General features: G+C 43.8%; 1 protein-coding gene across 1 annotated transcript in view; it reads left to right on the top strand.

Moving 5' to 3' along the window:
- Positions 1 to 26,216, top strand: part of pip5k1ca (phosphatidylinositol-4-phosphate 5-kinase, type I, gamma a) — a 50,152-nt gene that overhangs the window by 7,819 nt on the left and 16,117 nt on the right. The window contains exons 2-11 of the mRNA XM_083768119.1: positions 12,700 to 12,731; positions 13,961 to 14,047; positions 14,570 to 14,700; positions 14,934 to 15,051; positions 17,505 to 17,657; positions 19,337 to 19,636; positions 21,356 to 21,567; positions 22,623 to 22,706; positions 23,716 to 23,764; positions 26,050 to 26,134. Of these exons, the coding sequence (XP_083624245.1) occupies positions 12,700 to 12,731; positions 13,961 to 14,047; positions 14,570 to 14,700; positions 14,934 to 15,051; positions 17,505 to 17,657; positions 19,337 to 19,636; positions 21,356 to 21,567; positions 22,623 to 22,706; positions 23,716 to 23,764; positions 26,050 to 26,134 (1,251 nt within the window). The remainder of the gene's footprint in view (positions 1 to 12,699; positions 12,732 to 13,960; positions 14,048 to 14,569; positions 14,701 to 14,933; positions 15,052 to 17,504; positions 17,658 to 19,336; positions 19,637 to 21,355; positions 21,568 to 22,622; positions 22,707 to 23,715; positions 23,765 to 26,049; positions 26,135 to 26,216) is intronic.

Raw genomic sequence — 26,216 nt, 5'->3', positions numbered from 1 at the left:
CGCCTCTCCTTCCTTCTTGTCTCCACTTCCACAGCATATCAACAAATCTCACATCTAGTGTTGTGCGTTTGTGTGTTGACAGGGGGGTGTTACAATTGACAAAATCCCTTAGGGCTTGTTTCTGAAACTTTCCACCCTAGACTAGTTACAGTAGTCCAACTGCCTCCAAATGTGGCACAAATATGGCTCGGGTCTGGGGGTGGAGGTGGGTTATGGCAGTATGGTTGGTGGGTGTGTGAGGTGGGGCGTTCAGATTGGAAGGGTCCTTGTTCTAGTTATTAGAACCTCTCATTTCCATGTTTAGAGAGAGAGAGAGAGAGACACACACACACACACACACACACACACACACACACACACAAAGGTTAGAATAAACAAGACATTTTCAGAACCACCTCTTCCAATTATAGTCCATTAGGAACGTCATACAGTTTGGAACGAAATGTGCTGTGACTCCTGATAGAGATCACACTGCAGGAAATGAGAAGAATCAATTATGTGACTGCTGACAGTAACTGCCGGGATTTTAATTTAATTTCAACAGCTTTCACTTTCATAGCAACTATGAACTAAGACGTTTGAATCTAAATGTATCTCCTCCTTAGTGCGTTTGATGATTAAGAGTAGGAGCAGAAGATCGGAGACTTGAGCATTGGTTAAAAAACAACGACGGGCCCTACCGGGTTCTGGAGCCTGGTGCTAAGAACTTTGTTGTGGACATGGGAGGCAGGCCTGAGCGGGTTGCTATAGACCGTATAAGCCTGCTCACTTGGAGGCTGATGTGCCGGTTCGGTTGGCTGTACCCCCGCGTCAGTAAACTACCTCTACGCAACTTGGGTTTCCTGCCTCGCTGTTTCCCACTCCACACTAGCATTAGCAGCCAATGTATAATAGCAGCCAGTAGAGACAATTTAACTCAACCTGTCAGTGACTTCTGTAAAAGTGACTTGTGTTATATACTGATTACTGAAGCAGGAGTGGACCTGGTGAGACGTAGGAGGGGCCCGGACAGGAGTCAACCCACAGAGCCTAGTCTTTCCATGCGCCAGAATGGTACCTCCCAGTCCCGGCAGAGTAGTTCAGTAGGAACGGATTGTGTGGCCCTGGTTTTTCCTTAATGGGACTTATCGAGGGTAGCTACTGGGACGTAAGTCGGGACTTGACTTGATCACCCCGGCTGGGTCACCTGAGTGAGGGGTATGATGTTGGGAGACCCGAAACCCTGATGACCTTGGGATACATCACTGAGGATACGTCCCAGGTGCATCCATTTATGTATGTATTTTGTTATAAGTTAGTGTATACTTTGTGGGAGGGGACGGGAGGGGGGTCTTTGGGGAGATATTAGAGTTTCTGAAGCTTTGCTTTGGTTACCTCATTGAGCGGGTGATTATCCTGGCCTGGGGAAGAAGTTCTTTAGTAGTCTACTACCAGACAGTGGCCTTGTGGCTGCGGAGTAGGGCTGGCCCCAGTCCGGATGTCGGAATGTTCATTATGTTATATTGATGGACAGTGCATGCTTTTATTGCTGTTTCAATTATTTTTAGACGTGCAACTCGCAGCATGCGTACATGCATGGTTCCGGTATGGAAATGGCCGCATACATGCAGTAGATCAGATCTGAGCGCAGTCAGACTAGTAGAAACCAGGCTTTCCACAAGTACTAATCTGGGACCTTCACAATATGTATCTTGGAGTGAGAGGTTGGCACTTACTTGGCAGATTCAGTCGAAGGAGTATCTAGAGGTGGAATAACTGAACATAAATTAACTGGACGGACGCCATACTATCGATTTAGCACAGACTGTAAATTGCATTAGTTTCAGAAGCTTACTGTGGTATTCAGGTGTTTAAATCACGCCTCAAGAAATATTTTTATTCTTTGGCTTTTCCTAGCATAGTATGAGCTTTTTGATGTTGAAAGTGACACTGTGTACTGTATGTTGTTTGTTTTTAAATGAAGTTGTGATTTTTATTATTTTATTGTAAAGCACTTTGGAACAACTTGTTGTTATTTAAATGTGCTATAGAAATAAAGATGGTATGGTATGGTATGGTATTGCTAGCAGCTACTAAAAGAAGACAAGCGGTGAACCAAAACTGAACATTAACAAATGACTATTATGACTATCATGCCAATGTCTGTCTCTGTATATAGGCATCAAGGAACATGGACTATAGTGCCTTCTATTAATAACTCTTTCATAAGAGAACAGAGTTGTTATGTAAAGCATATTTCCTATACAGACTCCCTGTTTCAATAAAGGCTCTGTTTTGAGTTTCATTCATCAGCGGGAGCAGGCCAGAGCCAGAGGTACTGGTCCACTCTTCCATGAATGGCTCATCATCCAGCAGCTCTCGGCTCCATGTCTCTGAGGGATGTTTCCAGCCAGATGAAAAAAGGGAGGGCAGGAAGCTTTTTATTGCCTGCCCGCCTGACACTATTGATCATAATGGGAACTCAGTTGACTTGGCATAGTGAAAGGCTTTCCTCTCTAGTCTCTGCTCCCTCCAGGCGGTCGCTGTGTTATACTCGCATATACCATACATCGCATGGTATGCATGCACTGTCCGCAGCAGCATATGAAGAGTCTCTTTCCCGCTCTGTGAAGATGTGTGTTGAATAGACAGGGTTTTCAAACTAATACTGAGATCATAAGGAAGTGAATGTGTACCGACATGATTGACACATTTTCTTTCATGGTTGACTTTAGCCATGCTGCTTAGTCTGCATTCTGCAACATGTAGTGTGTGTGCGTGTGTGCGTCTGGTTGCATGCATGAGCATAGCAACAGCTTAGCACATTAGCAAGTCATTATTTTGATGCTGTTCTTTTGGATGAGAAACGAGTCGCACGCACGTACCGCTCGCACGCACGTACCACGCACACACGGAGGCACGCACGGATGCAAAACACACACACACACACACACACACACACACACACACACACACACACACACACACACACACACACACACACAACACAGGAGTAGTCATTTAGGCTTCTGCACAGCCTACTCTTACATGCTGGACCATGGCCAGAGGGAGTAGAGGGCAGGGCCAAAGCAGTGCAGTCATGGAAAAACCGGCGAAAACCCAGCTGACCTGTTACTGAGGCAAAAGACTGAGGTGAAGTATGCTGATGGTTCTGACTTTGGATCTGTTCAAGTTCCCTCGATCAAAACATAAGCCATTAGCCAATACTCTAATAGCCCTAGTAGTATATGTAGTAAGTAACCTTTCGTCTCACCTAATGTGCCTTAAACAAATTACAAAGATATATGTGTGCATTCATGTGTGACAGAAGATGTTGAACAGAACCTGCATGAGTTTAATCCTGAGTATCCTGTGACAAATACAGACAAAACATTCATATTATTCAGACAAAGTACAGAGACAGTAAGAATAAGTTCAAATAAAACAAAATATGACAACAGAGTTACAGTGCACTGTAATAAATTAATCAAAAACCCTAATAAAAGTCTGTGGCAAACAGAAATGTACTTAAAACAGAGTAGCAGAATTTGTTCCAGATACGTGATGCAGAGAAACTGAAGGCTGCTTCTCTCCGCGTCCAGGTTTAAGGCCTATATACACTCAATGTACACACAAGGCCATGTTGCAGCATATGTCATAGATGTGGCTCAGGAGGTGGAGCAGACATCTTGGGATGGCAAGGTTCCCAGGCTGCTCCTTACTCCAACTCTGAATATAGTGGAAAATAATTATTTACTGACTAAATTGACAACCGGGTCAGTTTTATCAATCCAGGACAAAAAATGGCTGAGTCATTGATTTTTCCTAATTGATTTTTACAAATATCTTATTGAGTGTTTTTCTTTCTGTAGATAAGGTCAAAGCCCTTTGACACAGTAAGCAATTGCTGCTTTAAGGAGTCAAAACGAATCGATATCTAGAACACCATTACTAAGCTTCTGCCACAATAACAGAGCATCGCTTCACAGACTGTCTCTTACTTAGTTCATCTACGGGGCCACCCTTATTGATCCCAACTGGATCAATGAAGAATTTACACACACACACACACACTAGTGTTCTAGGCTAGGGCATGCTTTTTTGTGGCGTTTCTGCCTTTATTGATAGTATCAAGTGAAGATGGACAGGAAAGAGGAAGAGAGAGAGGGGGAGATGCACGCAGCGAAGGTCGTCACGAACGGGACTGGAACACGCGACATGCTGTCAGGCCAAAGCCTACAGTGTATGTGGCATGTGCCTGGACCACTTGGCCAGCGGTCGGCCCCAGGGCATGCTTTCATCTTCATCTGTTTTGTATGCCTCATTTACATATTGAGCTGATTGTTTCAGTAAGTGGATGTGGTCCACTGTTCACTTCTTCTGTGATTCTGTGGGTTTTTAGCTTCTTTTATGTTTGGCTCTTGATTCATCCGTCTGTCAGTTTAGTGTTTACATGGTGATCCGTGCATCACCATGTCGGTTGCCGACTGTGAAGGCATGGATGCGGCTTGATCTTTTAACATCACCCTAACTGACATCATGCCATGGAGCGTTAATATAGTCAATGCAAACGGTGCTTAGAGAACTTGAGTGTGTCCACTCCACTGTCCTCCTGGTCTGGCATGTATAATGCAATGCAGATGAGTGAATATGTTTTATAATTATATGCAATGCTAATTCCCCCGGACTCGTCAGAGGGCGCATGTAGAAGGCAGCATGTGTCTGTTGATACCCGACACACGTGCACAACTCATAAAAACCTGGTTGACCTCAATTGGGGCGCCATGGAAACGAGGGAAGTGGGAGAGAAAAGAACCGTGTGTGTGTGTGTGTGTGTGTGTGTGTGTGTGTGTGTGTGTGTGTGTGTGTGTGTGTGTGTGTGTGTGTGTGTGTGTGTGTGTGTGTGTGTGTGTGTGTGTGTGTGTGTGTGTGTGTGTGTGTGTGTGTTGAAATATGGAGATGAGGTTTCTGCCCAACTGCAATGACATTATACTGTTAGTCTGTTACTGTAAGCCAGGTAATTTGACCCTAAATCACTAAATGTCTATTACTAAATAAGGCACTTTAAAATGATACAAAAATCTGCCTCAAATTGTATTTGAAAATATATTTCAGACCTTAGATATACATTATCATATCATAAATAGCATCCTAGGTACATTTTAAGCACTCAAAAATATATTTCCTCTCATATACAGTATGAGTGTTCGTATGAGTGTGGTATTTCAAAACATGGAATATAATTTATTCTCTGTATGAGAATTGAAGGTTACTGTGCGTGCGCGTGTGTGTGCCATGTGTGCTTGCGTGCGTGCATGTAAGAGAGAGAGAGTGCAACTATACTTACATGTGCAGCATATTCACATTGTGAGTGGATGATTGGATTTGGTCACATCTGTATTCTGTACTGAACTCCTGAGTAGGTTGGATCTCTGTGGGGATATTTGATGCAGAATGTCGTGTACTGTGACAACACAGACAGACAGACAGACAGACGGACAGGGCATGAGTCCCATGTTCCGGCATCACAGACCATACATGGTGAAAATAATTTCAAATGAACTCTTAAATGAAAGGCTCCATTTAGTTCCGCATCAAACTATTCATTTGGTGATATTCATGCAGGTTAATGCATTTATTAACAGTGAAAAATCACCCACAGTGTGAGTGTACTCATGACACAAACCAGTTCAAGAAGAAATATCTTTTGGAAAATGCTCTTGGTGTGTAAAGGTTAACTGACTTGGACTTGGATGTTAGGCTTCCGTGTTTGTTAATCTTAGTGTTTCGACAATTATCTGGAGGCCGGAAATTGCGACCGTTTTGTTTGACAAAGATAGCAGTAGTTGATCTCTGTTTGGCAATACTTGATTGTACAGAGCATGCTAATGACTGAAAAAGTGCTAACAACAAATGTATGTTATAGGACGGCTGGCACTCTTTCTCGCCCGCCTAGTGGCGAAAAATAAAACTTCTGGGAACTCAGATTAGGCTGGCACTGGTTACAATGTGGAATAGAAACAAACGAGGGACGCGTCCCCCTCAGCTATCATCAGAGAAACAAACGAGGGACGCTTCCCCCTCAGCTATCATCAGAGAAACAAACGAGGGACCTCTTCCCCCTCAGCTATCATCAGGTAACAACATGGATGCTGTTGTGCTTACACATGCACAGACACAGTGTGTAGGACCGTGGGATCCGGGGACCCCCAGGCCCAGGGGTCCTTCAGGGAGTTCAGGGGGTCGCCAGCTAAATGGTACATAGTAGGAACCCTTATCAGGTTATGTAACTAAGAGAGTGTACAAATGGAACCAAATGGGCCCTAACCTGACAGTACCCGATCTTTTCTTGGTATAGAGAGGCAGATCAAACTATAGCGCTTTAAACGGATGTCAGCTCCCTATTGGTTCAACCAACCTATGTGCTGCTCCACTGCTCCTAGTCCATGGCTGCCACCTGACGTCAGGTTTAGTGCTCTCAACAAACATTAAAAGTCCATAGACTTGCCTAGCATGGGTATACCCTCGCCAGAGTTTTTTCAAATCTGGCGAGGGGGAGGGGTCATCACTCATCACTCATCACTACACAAGTAAAAGAAAATAAAATAAAAGTTAATTTCGAGCCTTTGCAATATCCTCAGGGCGCACAGGTTGAGAACCACGGATGTAGACGAGAGCTGATGTCATTGATGATGGCCTAGCCAGGCTCAACTAGTCTCCCTGAGAGACAACACCAGGGAGAGATCACTTATAACAGGCTCAACTAGTCTCCCTGAGAGACAACACCAGGGAGAGATCACTTATAACAGGCTCAACTAGTCCCCCTGAGAGACAACACCAGGGAGAGATCACTTATAACAGGCTCAACTAGTCCCCCTGAGGGAGACACCAGGGAGAGATCACTTATAACAGGCTCAACTAGTCCCCCTGAGAGACAACACCAGGGAGAGATCACTTATAACAGGCTCAACTAGTCCCCCTGAGAGACAACACCAGGGAGAGATCACTTATAACAGGCTCAACTAGTCCCCCTGAGGGAGACACCAGGGAGAGATCACTTATAACTGAGAAAGGCTCAACTAGTCTCCCTGAGAGACAACACCAGGGAGAGATCACTTATAACGAGGGACAACACCAGGGAGAGATCACTTATAACTGAGAAAGATAATAATAGAAAAGAAGGAGGGAGAGAGAGGAGGAGGTGAGGAGGAGGCAAAGGGCAGCCGAGAGAGAGACAGAGGGAGAGAGAGAGGGGGAGGAGGGGGAGGGGGAGGGAGGTGATGGAGAAGATGCAGCTTTGAATTCCCTAGTCTCCTGCCTTCTCTCCCTGGTCGGTTACCATCCACTGACATTCAGTAGTAATGGACCATTCTGTTAATGGTGGCAAGAGAAGAGCAGGCTGTTAAAGATAACAGCCTTGCGGGGCAGAGTACGGCACAAACCTCTAGTGTACAGTATGTACACTGTACATACTGTACAAACACTAGAGTGTATACAGTAGTGTGTACTGTATATACTGTACATTGTACTGTATATACAGTACACACTGTATACACTGTGCGTGTGTGTGCACGTGCGTGCGGCCGTGCTATATGGTTCATATACTGGATGGGTTCGTGTACAGTATCACAGCTTATTACAGGGGGGGGGGGGGTACAGTATGTATTTCTGGTACCTCCATATGCCACATCTACATTCTGCCAACTCCCATTATTGGTAAGAATGTTGCCAACCACAATGTTATATTTATATAAGTTTTGTGTATTCTGTTATCTCCTTTAGTTTAAATTGCCATTGATGGATTGAAGTGAGCTGTATATCTCCACCGCTGTTGACCTGCTGTCACACAGTGAATGAAGCCAGCTAATACAATTAGCAGTTTGATTTGTGCCACTTTGATTTGTACCAGTTACGAAGCATTGACAGTACTATTGACTAATGCCAGCTTGCTCTCTGGTGTACCCAAATAAATCTGTCTCATTATTAATGTAATTGGCTGTAAACGAGACTCGAGACAATCAGATTAGCTCAGATCACTGAAATAAATGCAAATGGAAATATAGAAAGAGATACTAATACTACAATATCTCACTCAACTCTCCACTGATCACTACCACTATTGTAGTGACCCGATTCTAAAAATGCATTCGAAATGAACAGTTTTATGAAAAACCTACAGTATGTTTCTACTGTATATATATATATATCAATGGCACTGTTGCTCAAAACCTTTTCATGTCATGGCCGTGGACCCCACCACTCAAAATATTTAGTTCCAGGGACCCCAGAAGCAAAGATTTGTGTTTGTTTAAAGAAAAAATATATACATTATATATTATTCAAAGATAGCAGATATAAAAGCTCATAGCACGGCACGATATAAATAATACTTATAATACTACTATTATTCATAATTCAGTTTTTTTGCAGAATAGAGAGGCAGCGGACGGTTCTGTAAGGCTAATGGATGGCTCCGTGTAGGAGCTGCTCAAACCTTCATGTTCCTGCTCCGACTGCTGTGGCACGGCCCGCAAGGTGCCCGCGGGATGGAACACACACAGCCAGGCATACGCTCACTGTGCGTGCGTGCACGGTGCATGCACAATGCCTATAACCCGCTGGCCTCAGCCTTCAGCCACACACCCACATGCACACCAGCCTACGCACACACACTGACGCACAGCCACACTCTTAACTCTCAAGGCAGCCTTAAGGGATGTAAGCATGTGGAAGGGAAGGGGAATGGCTTTAGTAAGATACAGCACACAGCCACACAGTACACATTAACAGTGTAATTTAACTAAGGGTAAGGGTCCATTTGGTTACAGTTTGTACTAGTACACTCAGTCTCAGAGTTATTAAAGGAATGAAATTAATTCTGAGGATTCTACTATGTAAAACATGTACACTACTGGTGGGTTTAACCATTTACACACACCCACACGTGCACACACACACACACACACACACACACACACACACACACACACACACACACACACACACACACACACACACACACAGTTCCACACACACACACACACACACACACACACACACACCCTCACACACACACACACACACACACACACACACACACACACACACACACACACACACACACACACACACACACACACACACACACACACACACACACACACACAAACAATTATAATATTACCAAGGCAGAGTAGCAAGGAGATCTAACCTTTGGCTACCCTTGGCAAGTGGCTGCTGTCATGTTTTGAATGTGCACTGTATTCTTTTTCTTTCTTCTTCTTTTTTTTTCTTCTCGCTGCCCGCAGTGAGGGTTGTTGGGATTTCATTCATTGGCACATTTTTTTGCTTACTCAACCCAATGCTCAACATAGGTAGGGACAGCAAGAAGATGAAGGTGTGGGGGGGGGGTTTGGTCGCTATAACAGCCTTTTCTCTGGCTCTGCTCAGTCACATGGGTATCCACGAGATGCAGGCGAGCGTGTAAAGCCAGATAGGGAGAAAGGAGGGAAAAAGGCATGCTGTGTGTGAAGATGCCATCCCTCCCATCCCATGTCTTCGCCATCGCGCAGCAGTTTGGGCTTCCTATCTCAGCATGAATAACCTCTGAAGTTGGAGGTCTTTTAACCCATTTAGACCTGAGTTAAAAACAATCACTTTGAAAGAATATATATTATAATATAATATATAATATATAAGACATTTTACATTTTTACGATAAAAAAAAAATAGCAGACCTACAAGCTCGTAGCGCACGACTCGGTGGCGCGCTATGAGCTTGTAGATCTGCTATTTTTCAATAGCTAAATTATAACATTAAGTTTAAAACACCAAAAGGGGTTCCCGCCCAGAATTGGTTAAAATGTGTTTAGCTGTAAATATCACTGATGTCGGGGGTCTTTTAAAATGTCTTTGGCTGTAATATCAAAGTCGTGTTTCATTTGCCATCTGTCTGCTTTGCCTGAGATGATTATGCCGTTCTCAAAGTACGGAAAAAGAGAGAACATCCAAGGTCTAATTATCTTTTTCTTTTTATATATAATCTTCTAAACATAAGACCATTTGACTTTGGTCACAGAAATGCCACAGTGCCCTTCTATTCATGTCAAACTGCAACCAAATCATGAAGTTGTGACTATCTCCTCTCTGTTTTAGTTTAGTCTCTATTTGGTTTATATTCTGTAGTAGAGCTGCTCCGATCAGGTTTTTTGGGAGCGATCCCGGTCACCGATTGTTTTTCTCACGATCGGCCGATACCGATAACGATCTTGTGCGTAAGAGGGGGAAAATAAGTCAATACCCACGATAAAACTGTTCGTATGTGTGTGGGGAGGAAGGGAAGAATGTTTGGCATGTCACAAAGACGCCAAACGATATTATATTATATGATCGACTTTTATTCCACTTAAATGGTATAAAAGACCGGTTTCTCCAGATCGGGTAAATTGACGATCGTCGATCGAGTCATTCTGAGTGAAAATCGGCCGATCACCGATCTGTGGCCGATGGATCGGAGCACCTCTATTCTGTAGTATACCATTGCATTCCATGTACTTTATGATAGTCCTGTGTTATGTCGGTGTATTGCATTGGTTTGTGCCAGGGCACATTCCTTATAATTGATTTCCTGTCAGTGCTGTGTTCAGACAGGTTGTTTTCCTGCTGTACGCTTAATTGTCCTCCATTTTTTCCACTGCGTGAACTTGATGAGACTTCCTGGAGCACCTTGAACGAATCAGCCCCTGTGTTCTATAGGCTTGTTCCGGTTGGTGATTTAATAATGGCCTATATCGCAGATTGAAGGGGAAATCAGAGCTATATGAAAAGCAGATGTCATAGAAAGTGATGCCTACTGCATGAGCAACAAGGGCAGAGATATATTTTGCTCCTCATCTCCTTTGCATCTCTGTTCGCCATTATACAGAATGCATCACCAAAATGTTTCTCTGCGCTCCATAGGTAACGTTATGGATATGATTTGGATTGTGATATTAAAGATAAGATAATAATTTTGAATGTAGAACATTTCGATCCTATTAGATCTTCATCAGGACATATCGATATGTCATATAATGTCCTCCTGATGCGATCCTAATAAGATCGAAACGTTGATGAGCAGCAACTTTAGAGGAGCTTTTTCAGCATCAATAGTGTGCAGACACTCTGATATCGTCCCACCAAGCAAAGTCGGTAGAGCTCTGGCCTTGGGACCACAAGGTCATGGGTTAGATCCCGCCAACTCAGCGACGTATGAGTAGCACGGCTTGGGTATATGGCAAGTTGTACGTTCATACGTTGAGTACTGCTATGGGAGCTGATGTAAGTGTGGCGCTCTACCTAGCGCATTGTAACGTGACAGACTCTCGCATTATCAACTGATACCGACAATACTGTAAGCCTCTGCCGACTATGGCAGAGGCAATAGGGTAAAACCCATAATATTCCTGTACTATAGAGCACCGAAGTCCTGACGTAACTCGCTCATCCCGACGATTCCCCTGGTTCGCGGAAGTAATTTCTCTATGGAGAATAACATGAGGTGATCTTAATATCGTCTACTATAAGCGTTGTGGTCCAAAAATAAACAAGCTGTCTCGGCGTTATTGTCAGGGAGGTGTCTCTGTATCGTTTGCAACAGTCAGTCACTCATATATGATACAGTCTGCTTCTAGCGAAAATGTAACTAATTCAGCTCAGTAACATTAGCGGCCGGGGTGACATGTTTATTTTTCAAACACAGTTGTTATATGAGGCAATCTAAAATCGCCTCAATGGGGGTTTCAATGCAACTAAACAAATACATGAACCTGGGGACTGACGCCCTCTACTGAAAGTGACGTCAGACTTCGGCGCTCTATACAATAATACTGTAATACTGTACATTTGTCTTTGATACTTAAAGATCATCTATGCTAGCATTAATTTCACAGTGCTTTGTGCTGTAATATAACTTCCACTGTTAAAGACGATGGAAGAACATTTAGTCCAATAATGGTCTTTTATTAAACTCTCAATAACGGGCTAACTCAAAGTCTCAAATAAATCTCTGCAAGCAACAGGTCCAACTCGGTCTCAATTTTCTCAAAAGAGTACAAATCCAAACGACAGGTGATGCCTTGGATCGGCATTTACCATAACTCTGCTAACCTTGTGCACGGTAAATCTGACCTATGCGTCACACTCACATTGATCGGGAACCATTGGTTTCCAAGGCTACTTACTATGTGTTAAAATAAAATAGAATATGACGATGAATCAATGTACTTTGCTTCTTCCAGTCTCAAATCATTATATCTGTATGCTATGCAATATCCTCTAATCTAGCGCTATACTATATATGGCTGTAGCATAGAGGCCGTCTGGGAATCGTGTGTGGCCTGTTCGTGACACTTCACCCCCATGCAGCCCACAGTGGTTAGGGTTATAAATAGATTGTACTAGGAGTTGAGACTAATGTTCATCTCTGCTGCAGTTCCACTGATTGAGTGACGTGCACGATGGCTGACTGACTGACTGATGGCTGACTGACTGGTTGGCCCCAGGTGTGCTCGACTGTTTTATTGCGTAATGTTGTACTGCTGTGTCTACCCCTTTGGGTTTTTATCTTTGTTCCAGCACTAATGATGGTAATGGAACATGTCCACATCCTCTCAGAACTACTAACACGGACATCTTTCTTTTGTCTCTCTCTCTCTCTCTCTCTCTGTCTCTTTCCCTCAGATGCTGCTGCTAGGAAGGCCCATATCACGGAGGTAGGCTGTCCTTGTGACGACCCTCTCTGTAATGCTCTCCTCTCTTTGATCCTCCACTTGAATAACTACTCCACTCACTGTCTGACATCCTACTCCAGCTGTGCATGTCTGCTACGGAATTTAATAAACCCTTACTCTCAAAAGGTTTTCCTTATATGAGGATCAGACCTAGGTTAGTATTTGTAAACTATGTCCCACATGTTTGCTTTAGTTTACTTGGGTACGGGTTGAGTTAGGTTTGCCACACAGGACGACACAAGATACATCTCAAAATGTTTAACCCACATGTGAGCCGCAGCGTCCTTCTTCTGGGGCAAAGAGAGGGGGAAAAGTGCGGACCAAGCATGTGCTGCTGACTCAGGTCAATTTTACTAAGTATATCGAGGGTTTAAGTTAAATAAACCCAGTCAATTTTGAAACTCTAAATAAATCCTTTCCCTGACTGACAACTTGGGTGTCTTGATGTGGTAAACCGGCACCCATCTGCTACTACTCATGCACATACAGGCAATTTGTTTGCCAATGCTGTTTGACCCCATCTGTTAAAATCACATTGCTTTATCAGACACGCTAGCAAAACTCAAACTGAGTCTGATAGAATAGAAGTGTGATAGAATAATGTCAATGGACTAAATAACTGCTAGCTTTCTTGTTTGGTTTAATCAACAGATGAACATAGCCAAAAGATCCCAGGGCACACCTAGATACGCGGGGTGGGGCAATATATATATATATATATATATATATATATACACATATATATATATACACATACATACATACTCTTTTCCACACACACAGCTGCTACAATGTATTTGTAACCAGAACAAAATATTTGCTCTCATATACACAAGACTCCATATTTGGTCATGCCTGACACAGAACTCCATAAGCTGGCCTGTTCTGACATCCCAACACTCCATAATTATTTGGGCATGGCTGACACAGAACTCCATATATAGGAATAAAGGGACACAGAGAGACACATACAGAAATCTGACATCATTCTGAATTTCTGATGTCGGGCATAAAAGGGACATAATATCTGGGTGGGGCATGCATTTCCAACTTGCATCGTTCCAAGTAGACCAGTGCCCAGCAGGCACCGCCGCAGAGGCCCCACGGGCACCTCTCTAGTTTGAATAATTATCTAACTTTAGTATCTGGATCCATAATTAGCTGTTGATTCATGTGAGTCTGCATCTCTCTTTAATTCTCTCTCCTCTCAGATGCCCGGATCCTCAGGCCTGCCAGGGCAGGGGAAGAAGATGGGCCACAGAGGGGTGGACGCTTCAGGGGAGACTACATACAAGAAGGTACTTAAGTGCAACCACTACAGCATTGTGCCCCTATTGACGAATCCACAGAGTGCTGCCCTGTACTTGCGCTCGCATGATTGCCACTTGACACCTATTGCCGCTCTGTGGATTCGTCAGTATGTACCTTTTTTCTACAGGGTGTCTGATTACACTAAATTGCACAAAATAAATTGTGTCTTGAGCAGTGCTTGGTGGCTCGATCAGCCTTAGTGCACAGACCATAATATGCTTATTGTGAGCACGAGGACCTGGGTTCGAATCCGACCCCCTTTCTCACTTTGTCTTCCTCTCGCTGCCCTTGTTTTTCTGTCACTCTCTATACACTGACCTAAAATGGCCCTGTAACATACCGGTAGCTATACTTTATAATCCTGTAACATAACTCACTTCATAATACTGTAACATAGCCCCATTATAATCTGGTAACATTACATACAGTAGCTACTTTATAATCCTGTAACATAACTCACTTCTACCCAATCTAACCCTGCTACCTATCTGTCCCTCACCCACCTGCAGACGACGTCCTCCGCCTTGAAAGGAGCCATCCAGCTGGGTATCGGCTACACTGTGGGCAACCTGAGCTCCAAGCCTGAGAGAGATGTGTTGATGCAGGACTTCTATGTGGTGGAGAGCATCTTCTTCCCCAGGTACTTACAAACAAGACCCTGTCCATGCATTTACAGTATCGATAATAAGCTTTTGGAATAGGACTTGGTATTAATATGTGCATTGTGTGAATATACTGTATATATTGTATTTTATTAGTGTTTTTATTATAACGGAGGAGAAGAGCAGAGCATTATCCCTTCATTACACTGTGTGTGTGTGTGTGTGTGTGTGTGTGTGTGTGTGTGTGTGTGTGTGTGTGTGTGTGTTTCAGTGAGGGTAGCAACCTGACCCCAGCCCACCATTTCCCAGACTTCCGCTTCAAAACCTACGCTCCTGTGGCCTTTCGCTATTTCAGAGAACTGTTCGGCATCAGACCGGATGACTATCTGGTGAGACTCTTTTTTTCCGTATACATACAGTAACTGCTTGAATTAAAGAGAATACACCATGGCATGACTATGTTTAAATCAGGCTCCACTTAAACCCTCTACTCTCAGTAAAGTGGATCCAGAGCCATCTAATAGAAGAGTTGCGATATTGAGGGGGCAGAAAACAGCACGGTCACGATTCCGTAAACTTCCGGTTGTCCCTATTTGAAGCCTTTAAATAGGGACAAACCAATAGAAGTCTATGTAGAATAGACGCCTTTGGACTGGCCCCATGAAGTGAACAGAGTTTGCGTAACTCTGTCTATTATGGCTCTGAGTGCACCTAAGTTACAACTCTACTTGGACCGCTTTTTTGGGTGGTCTGAGAAGCGGAAACCCACTTTCACTTCCAGGCACAAATAAGGGAGTCGCCATAGTCTATTGCGGGTAACACTGCCGTAAGATACTGTTTATGGCCAGTGCTAGCTGCCTTGTGCATAATTAACGGATAGCGGGTAGAGCCACGGCATTGCGCGGCGCGATAGGACCCCCAAATCTCCTAAATAGCCGATTTACGTCTATTTTTGCCAAATGTTCCCCTCAGAATAGGAATACTGGGGTTCAAGTGGTTAAGGTTGGGTTGAGTTGCTTGGGTGCCTGTGGATGGAACCAAATTCCAGGATAGTGGCTACTGGTAAACAGATGGCGAGGAGGATGGGTAAGAAGATGATAGACAGAGAGCTAATTAGAAATGAGAAGATTAATGTTTGTCTGTTAAAAGAAAGGCTCTGCGAGGAAGTAGAACGAAAGGGCGAGTCTGATATAATAGAAGAACATAGAGCGTGAGAGGAGGGATGGAGAGAGTGCCTGAGAGAGTGCCAGAGAGAGAGAGAGAGAGAGAGAGAGAGGAGGAAGGTCTGCAGCTTGTCATTCTCCATCAGTATGGGGCTTAGCATGAATCACTGCTCTTCCCTAAGATGAAAGCAGTTTGGGAGCACGCAAGGCAACGCACGCACGAGTGTTGTCCATCGATGTCATCCCTGGCCAGACCGCTAGCCCTCTCTCTTAGACTGGTATCATCAATGCCATGAATACCATCTAGGTGCTTGTGGGGTTTGATTGAAATTTTTGTTTACAAACATGCTTGCACAGGACCAGACAGACAGACAGACAGACAGATATTTGTACATATCTGTCAAAATAATTTCCATTCTGGTCATTTTTGGAGAATTATTTTTAAATCACACCCGTGTGAAGTAAGTGGTGCAACTCTGTGTGGGGGTCCCCGGGGGGTCCCGGGAACATCCAGACCCCCAGGAACGCGCCCAGGGGGACGGGCCGGTTCCGGTGAGCCGCCACGTGTTGAAACGGGAAACCGTGTGAAACAGTTGAGAAATGACAGAGTTACCGTGTGGGGGTCCCTGTACTGTACTGTACTGTACTGTACTGTACTGTACTGTACTGTACTGTACTGTACTGTACTGTACTGTACTGTACTGTACTGTACTGTACTGTACTGTACTGTACTGTACTGTACTGTCACACCTGAAATCATCAACCAAACGATATTTTCGTGCTCAGACCCAGGCAGTCAGCCAGCCAGCCACACACAAAGCTTCTTAATGAAGTGGTTGCACCGCTTAAAAATGAAAAAGGGGTGTAGTTGAGACATACAGAAAAATAAAATCTACGATAAATACATACGCAGACGGCACTCTTTTTTTTTTTAAATGAGGAGAGAGATGGGAAGTGACATGCAGTCGGGTTGGAGACTCTGACCCCGTGACACGCTGTCAGGCTACATTGAGCCTATAGATGCGTACTGCGTAGGGGTCAGGGCAGACTGCACTGTTTCTGCCTGTTACACTGACACTGACTATGACTATGTGATGGTAAGCATGGCTAATGTCATGCGAGCCTATCAAAGTACAAGTTCAAGTGCTAATAGATGTTTGTTTACCTCTGACTCAGTGACATTATAAACTTGTGTGCTGTTTTCCCAAGTCCCACAGTCTGTGTGTGTTTTCCCACGTCCCACAGTCTGTGTGTGTATGTGTGCGAGTTAGACATTAGAGGAGTTGTCAGAGATATTCCTTGTGGTTTCTGTGGCACGGATGCATTACGCCAGAGTTGTCACAGCCTTTTAACCTTCTGACTACAATCATTGAACGTGTCAAAGCTTTCCATTCCGTGGGTTGTTATGGATCTGCTTTTTAACTATTTCTGACTGGGGTTTCTCTGTTTCTCTCTCTCTCTCTCTCTCTCTCTCTGTGTGTGTGTGTGTGTGTGTGTGTGTGTGTGTGTGTGTGTGTGTGTGTGTGTGTGTGTGTGTGTGTGTGTGTGTGTGTGTGTGTGTGTGTGTGTGTGTGTGTGTGTGTGTGTGTGTGTGTGTGTGTGTGTGTGTGTGTGTGTGTGTGTGTGTGTGTGTGTGTGTGTGTGTGTGTGTGTGTGTGTGTGTGTGTGTGCACCTGCAGTACTCCCTGTGTAATGAGCCTCTGATTGAGTTGTCCAATCCCGGAGCGAGCGGATCAGTCTTCTATCTGACCAGGGACGACGAATTCATCATCAAGACAGTCATGCACAAGGAGGCAGAGTTCTTACAGAAACTACTTCCTGGATACTATATGGTGAGCTTCCACACACACACACACACACACACACACACACACTGGTGTGTTTCTGCAGCCGGATGGATGTCTTAAGGTCAAGCTTAACGGAGCGTGACTTCACCCGACAGTGCCCCTCACCCTCCTCTCCCTGGTCCCACTCAGAACCGGTTTATAAGCAGCAACAGCTCCATGTATGTCCATGCTGCTATTTCAGTCTCTCAGGTTCACCTCCCACTGAGACAGACAGAGATGGAGAGAGAGAGGGGGGGGTCTCAACTTTGTTCATATTCATGCGTGACAACCGCCACAGCCACAGAAGCATTTATCCATTCGTGGAAATGGCCTTGGAGCGTTCAAACTCATTTACTTTTCCATCGTTTGGTGGTGCTCTTAGCAGCTTGGTGGCCTCAATTGGTCCGACTGCGTGGCTTAATGAAAGTAGAGAAATTCAGGCTCACGTGGGAACTGTTTACGGTGGCCAGAGGCCAGGACATTTTGACATTGAGACTGAGATGCAGTGACGGATGAATAGGTTGTCTCACAGAGAGACAGGCAGGCATACAAACAAGACAACATGAGGCATCTCTGCAGGAGACAGACTCAAGGCGAATAGATGATGCGTCACCCGACACTTTCTAACATGGTGCAGTTTACAATGGGTAAGCAGGAAGAGGTTCAGTGGCCTGGTTGCATGAAGCATCATAGGTTACTTAAAATGCAAGATTTCCATGGAATTTCTAGTTTGTGTTATTAGCCTTAAGTGAAACATTAAGCAGAAAAACTAACCGGCCACTCAAAGACTCTCAAGAGAACACGAAAACTTTGACCTTACAGTTGTGGGACATAACCGGAGGGCTGCCTGCTGCCCAGAGATTGATGGACACACATAAAGAGAGGAGATGTAATCTAAGGATTAGATTAGCTAATATAAGGCACTATCTGTCGGTCCAAAACGTTCATGCGCAAACTGAGAGATGGTGGCAGCCTGTTGTATTTATACAGTGCACTGTATAAAGTAGGTCACGTTATTCCATCACCCAAAATCTATGCCCAATTTCAATCAGTTGGCTTTTTCTGTATTTGGTGTGCTTGCTGGGCACTGAGTACACCTCGTTGCTTGTTACCCTTCTTCATTTAGTCAGTACACGTTTTTGTGACTAACTACTTCTGCATACATTAGCTAAATGTATTCAAACTGTAAAATGTTCAGCTTTCAACGGATGTTATTGTAAATGTGGATATATTCAACTTTTCATTGAGTCTTTGTATTGGTGTATATAGAGGAAATGCTTTTTCTATTTCAATTGTGTCTGTTTCAATTGTGTCTGTGTTGACTTGTCTCTTGCTGTGTCCTCACCACATGTCTGTCTGTCTGTCTGTCTGTCTGTCTGTCTGTCTGTCTGTCTGTCTGTCTGTCTGTCTGTCTGTCTGTCTGTCTGTCTGTCTGTCTGTCTGTTCATTGCTTAAGTTGACTACTGAAATATTCAGATGTAGGGATAAAGGGAAGCAGGCTAGATTGAATCAATTCACCTCGAGTGGCCTTCTTGTCTGTCAGCTTCTGGTCTGGATATACCCCACAACACTGTTACACACAATGTTATTGTTTACCTGTTACTTAAAAAGAGCACTTTATTTTATCTTTGTCTTGTCTTTTATCTGTTTTCATTAGTTTTGTCTTTTATCCACCCCTCACGCAGAACTTGAACCAGAACCCTCGCACCCTGCTGCCCAAGTTCTTCGGCCTCTACTGTGTCCAGTCCGGGGGGAAGAACATCCGTGTGGTGGTGATGAACAACGTTCTACCCCGTGTGGTGCGCATGCACCTCAAGTATGACCTGAAGGGCTCCACCTACAAGAGGCGCGCCTCCAAGAAGGAACGAGAGAAGACCAGGCCCACCTTCAAAGACCTGGACTTCATGCAGAACATGCAAGATGGACTCATACTGGACCAAGACACGCACCAGGCCCTGGTCAAGACGCTGCAGAGAGACTGCTTGGTGAGTGGAAGGGAGGGAGGGAGGGAGGGAGGGGTTTGTCTGATGCTAGACCAGAATAAGTAGTGATACATTTGTGCAGTAGAATTGATTGATTGATTGATTGAATACTTTATTAGGCTGAAATGTAAACAGAGTACAGTCAAACACGTAGTCTAAAAGGATATCGCCGAAAATAGTCCTTGCGGTCTTGTTTCCATTCAGGTCCTGGGTGTTCAATTCATAATCAGGACATGAAACATAACAACAAAATTCAAATCACCACAAATAATAATAAAAAAGACATGTACAGGTTGGGGAAAAAAGGAAGGGGGTTATAACAAGGTGGGGGCGATCATTTCCTCTCCCTTTGGCCTGCTGAAAGGTGGGTTCTCAGGCCTGTTTTAAAGGACGCCAGTGATTTGCATTCTTTGAGGGAAGGGGTCAGGGCATTCTACAATTGGGAGGCAGTGCTGTAGAAGGATAATTTACACAGATAGAGATCAGCATGAGAGTAGTATGAGGCATTGATTGCTGCCGAATCTTGGATCCATGTAATGTTATGCTCATCATGAGTCATGACCCCCCAGAGAGCTTCTCCGTTAAGAGAATCAATGATGGAGTGTGTAAACGATGCAAGGCAATAAGGGAGTGGAGGGTAAAGATGTTGGCTTGCATGCAAGCGATTTCAGCCCAGTTGAGCTCAGGAGTGCTGCATGACTTTGGTTCACTCAGCATCCTGTGTGTAATGCAGCATGACCTTCTTTTTATTAATTTTTTTGGTTATCATGTGAACCAAAATGAGTCCTCCCTCTGGCGTGGTTTTGACATCAACCGAGTGGAGTGTGGAAATCGCTTAGCCGAGTGGGTGGAGAAGCGGCCTGGTAATCATAAGTTCACCGTCCTGGACTCCTGGCTCATCCTCCGGTCCTCCCATGCGACGTTTCACTTTCACTTATTTGGAAATATTCAGTGACAAATACCACAACAGACTGTTATTATTCATTTTAGTATTATTGGAGAAGAGAAATTGAGGGAGGGGGACAGGGTGGGTGGCAAAACTGAGTCGGAGGTGTGAACTGAACTCAGTAGGGAAAACAAAATGCGTATACATACAGTGACTCGATGGAGACAAGAGGAGATATTTATGTGCGTGTTCATCGCCCCACACCCCCCAGGGGGTTGCGTCTATAAATTAGACCTTCTTTGTTAGGAGCGAGCAGTGAAACATGGGGTGTCTGGTGTGGTATAAGCACGGTCCCTCATGTCACATCAATCACAGGCTCATGTGTGTTTGGCTGTGTGCCCGGCACAGTCAACTCATCATGGAGCCTTTCTTTTCCTTTGGTTACATTTGTAAATAGGGGTGCAAAAAGTTATCAAACTAATCAATTTAATGAATTATACAAAATAAAAAATCATAATTGATTTTAATTTATTTTGGAGGGGCGCTAGCACCTCCTATGCCCAGCTTTGTGTGTTTGTGTGTACCCCATGGCGATGATTTGATTGGCTGAGGAATATGTGTACGCCATAGAGATGTGCTGCTCCTGCACCCTGAATCACAGTTACTGTATTACTAACAAGTGTAAGGTAAACCGTACTAGATACTTGTATTTTGCAGTATCGGTGTCGGCATTGATCGATTTGACCAATGCTGCTAATAATAATGTATAATGGATATCTCGAGTAAGATCTGTAAGATTTCAACATGGTGCATCCATCCCTACTTTTCTCTCCCAGGTTCTGGAAAGCTTTAAGATCATGGACTACAGCTTGTTGCTGGGGGTCCACAACATAGACCAGGCAGAGAGGGAGAGACAGATGGAGGGCTCACAGGGAGGCAGCGACAGTGAGAAGAGACCTGTGGCCCAGCAGAAAGCTCTCTACTCCACAGCCATGGAGTCCATCCAGGGAGGAGCGGCCTGCGGGGAGACCATCGACACTGACGACACGTGAGTTTGGCTGTGTGTGCGTGCGTGTGTGTGTGTGTGTGTGTGTGTGTGTGTGTGGTTGAAAGGTGGTGATGTGGTCCTTTAACTGCCACCGTTTGCAATATTAATTTGTTTGTCGTTTATTTTTATGTTTCGCTATGAATGTCAGAATGTCCATTTTTCTGTTCTGGATTATAGTCAAGCCTAATCACACACGACACCGGTATAGAGACTGAAAGTGGGAGCACAAATTTGGATGGATTTCTGTCCAGAACGGCGCCTCATATTTGTCAATCAAAACCGCTCTCAGAGGCTCTGCACTTGCCATCTTTAGCAATCTCACACTGTGATAAGACCCGCAAACCAAATCAAGGGGAGCAAATGAGACAAGTGGACTAGTGGAGTGATGAGATCTGAAAGGGCAGCAGTGAGAGGACGGCACTGATCCAAGTTGACAACGGTGTGTACTGTATGTGTGTGCTGCGCGGCGCGGCGCTGCTAATCTCATAGTGAGAAAAAAGCTTTTGGTTGACTTGACTTTTACACCTGGCAAAGTTAAGAAGGTTATTATGGGTCAGTACTTAAGAGAGAGTATGTATAGGGCAGCAATGAACACAAATATTCAGGATGAAAAATATATTTTTGTGAACACTCGTGACACTCTACCTGCTCATGCATGTTTAGGACCCATGCATTTTTTTGACATGAACCATCACAGCTTGGTATGTTTTGTCGCGTACATAAAAGACAGGTCTAGGCAGCAGCTAGAGATTCCATAGCCCGAACCTCAGGTGTTTACACAAAAACGCTAATAAACAGCTTACATTTTGGGAACGTGAAACTGCATGTTCAGATCAATTGCTCAACCCACTGAGGAGACAAATGTGGAACAGACAGACTGACTGGTGCACAGAGGTTTCCTTAATATATAATAGAATGTAATAACTACATTGGTTCCATTTTCCATTTCCTGAGAAGTAACTGTTTTGGACATACAAGGTTTCTGCCAGACAACAGTGATCTGTAACTAAAGTATATAATAATACAGAGAAATTTATTTCTTCTTCTCTCAATAGGATGGGAGGCATCCCAGCAGTCAATGGGAAAGGGGAGAGTCTTCTTCTCTACATTGGACTCATTGACATTTTGCAATCTTACAGGTAATCAGAACTACAGCCAATCACCACATGCCGTCAAACATAACAGCCATAACTAATGTCTGCAGCAACAGCTGCTTAAAACCCATGTTGGCTTTATATGTGTCGTAGAATGACATTTAGATCATGGTCCGGGTCCCACTGGTGGGCCGTGAGGATATTGCAAATGGTCCCGCAAACAATTGGCAAAACACTTAAGATTGTATCATATACGTAGCTTTAATAGGGCAAAGATCATGGTATGCTTAAGTATCCAAGATGCAAGCCAGAACACGATTGATTGATTGATTGATTGATTAATTGCCTGATTGATCGATCAATCATTAAAATGATCATTCTCAGATGGGTGGGCCGCAAACCATTTTGAGATTTTCAAGTGGATCCTCAGTCCTCACCCAGAAAAACTCTTTCTCTGCCTAAAATGACATTGGACGACATAGAAGAAAACACAGTTCTCCTAGGACGACATTGGACGAACTATTAGGTTATAATGCATCCAGAATCGCCAGTATTATATTTACCGGTTCTTGGCACCTGGCAACGCTTTGCTTCCGTGTTGTGACATCATTGAATGTTTTCGCTCCGTCAACTCTATCTTTAGCGACAATTTTTAGCTGCGTTTTCTTTGGAACTGAGGCTCAGATTGACGTGATCATACAGAACTTCGATGTTTTAAGAGCTCAATAAAGATTCCCCACGATGTCGCACTTACTATATTAGCATTTGTGACGAAATAATAATAACTAGCGCTCGCCCCGGAAATGATTATTACTTCTGGTTCACCGAAACAGCTTTTGGGCTCTTCAAAATAAGGGCTCGCGGCTGAAAATCTTGGCATGTCTGCCTCTGGCGACTGAATTCATCCCAGGGGATTAATAAAGGTCTGTCTATCTAAAATACCACAGAGTTACCACCTTCGACAGACATGCATAGCCTGCAGGCAGGCTGTTTATGTTTTTTGCCTGTGACTGTTATACATGTTTTAACAGGGCGCTTCTGTTTGTGTCTGCAGGCTCATCAAGAAACTGGAGCACACGTGGAAGGCTTTGGTTCATGATGGGGTAAGTTTGCATTTTTAATGCCGCTATACATAAAACACAAACATGGGCAGGCACACATACTCAACATACAGTCTCCATAATCACATTGATGCTCTGTTTATTGAGAAGAAGAACAAGAACAACAAACACATTTATTTATATACTGTAACAAAAATTATGACGATAAAACACTGCAGGAAATACAAGAAAGTAAAATAATAAAAAATACAATGACAGACGTTAAAAAGAAAATATATAAGCAAACGTTTCACTGCCAAGAAAAAGGGAATGTCCGCACACGATAAACTCTTTTTTACATTTGAACGCTTCACCCATGTAAGGCTTCACTATAAGTGCTAATGCTTGCTCTCCGTATAATCTTAGCTTAGTCAGCAGTACAGCTAACAGACCTTTGTCTAGCGACTGGCGACACCTTGGATATGAAATTTAATTTCTCAGAGTATCTAAATCGACTAAATATACTGCTATTTTTATATGCAATAACAATTAGTTGTCCTGACCGAGGTCAGCAATACATCCTAGAGCTCTGCTATGCAAGGCCTTGTCAGTAATGAATAAATGTTTTTTTTTGTATTCCTCAACTTTGGCTTTGACTTACAATGTCCTTTTTAAGGTTTGTTACCATCCTAGCCAGACAGACTGAGGAGAGCTTTAGCTGTGTTTACATGTCTGTCTGATACTGTCTGCTGTGGTCTCTAGGGATGTTAAACAAAAGAAAAACTGTTGAATTATCTCGTTTCTTGAGCTGAATCTTGTTTGGTTGCTGTTGTTGTTCTCTTTGTTGTTCAGCATTCTTAAGTTATTTCATTTTGGGGCAGTTTTATTTTATTGCGTGCGTGCGTTGCATTGCGTGAGGTGTGTGTGTGTGCGTGCATATGAGACCTTGAGAGATGAGTGAAAACAAATCCATGCAGTGAATCTTTTAAACATACTGTACTCTACATCCACAGATTGCATGAGAGCTCAGGCTTTCTGTTCATCCTTCCCCTCTCCGTGTCGTTCTCTCCTCTGTCTTCTCCTTAAGTAGTTCTGTCCCCAATCACCTGCACATCTCCCACACACTCTTGTTCTCTCCCACATTTTCTTTATCTTGTTCTAGCATACACACACGCACTCGAGCAATGCTGGCTCAAAGCTCAGAAATAGCTACCGGGCGAGGAAGAGTAGTTGGATTTCTAAGTGGCTTCTGTTAGCAGTTACAGTTCTGTTTTCACTATAATTGGGTCTGAAATTAGTTCAAATTACTTGGGCCAAGTTGGCCTCCGTCCAGCTGATATTTGTTTACCGCAGCTTCTCTCTTCCTTGCTTGTACATAATGTCTTTGTGTTCCTTTCTCCTCATCTCTTACCTTAACCTTTTACCACCACGCTCATCTATCCTCGTCTCTCCATCTACTCCACCTGTATGTGCATCCACCCATTCCTTTATCAGCCTAAACCAAATACCCAGTGTCATCTGTCAGTCTGGTCTGGTGGCAGTGTGATCTTAGCCTGTAGGATCATGAATAATGGACAGACTACATTAGTCTCTAGCCTGTCACCACTGTGTACCAGAGTCTGTGTATCCATTAGAGCCGGGCCGATATATATCGGCCATTATTTGACTTTTGTACAGCATTAGTGTCTGCAATTATATAGCAAAATCTTTCGGATGTTCTCATTTTTTTTAATTAAATACCAGGTACGTATACAGTACAAGTTCACAATGTGTTGCCATGAAACACATTGGGAGCATTGTAGATAAGCATCTTTGTAATTTTCTATTTTCAAAAAAACATTATAAAAAAAAAGCATTAGTAAAGTGGATCAGATGATGGACAGGATTAAATGCCTTTCTTCAATTGGTTTGGTCCTTTTCACTTCACTATCTTCCTCTCTGTGTGTGTGTGTGTGTGTGTGTGTGTGTGTGTGTGTGTGTGTGTGTGTGTGTGTGTGTGTGTGTGTGTGTGTGTGTGTGTGTGTGTGTGTGTGTGTGTGTGTGTGTGTGTGTGTGTGTGTGTGTGTGTGTGTGTGTGTGTGTGTGTGTGTGTGTGTGTGTGTGTGTGTGTGTGTGTGTGTGTGTGTGTGTGTGTGTGTGTCTCTCTCTCTCTCTCTCTCTCTCTCTCTCAAGAATCACTGGTTTCTTTAAGAGAAAAACAAAACAAAACATGGGTTTTAATATTATTGTGAGTACCCAAAGCATGAGATTTCTAGAAATGCCCTGAAGAATATGTGAGTGTACACAAAAGATTAAATAAAGGCTTCGTTAAAGGTCTCTCTCTCTCTCTCTCTCTCTCTGTGTGTTAGGACACGGTATCGGTCCATCGGCCAGGCTTCTATGCTGACAGGTTCTTCAAGTTCATGAGCATCAACGTCTTCAAGAAGAGTTCCTGTGAGTTTGTTCAGATGGAGACATCTCCTTACATAGTCAGTTCTGTGATCATGAGTAACTCCAGTAATTCCAGAATTTACTC

Source organism: Protomyctophum parallelum, assembly GCF_964188405.1.
Source record: "Protomyctophum parallelum genome assembly, chromosome: 6".
NCBI classification, from domain to species: domain Eukaryota; kingdom Metazoa; phylum Chordata; class Actinopteri; order Myctophiformes; family Myctophidae; genus Protomyctophum; species Protomyctophum parallelum.
The sequence above is the reverse complement of the archived record's forward strand: the minus strand, read 5'-3'. Positions and strand labels throughout refer to the sequence as shown.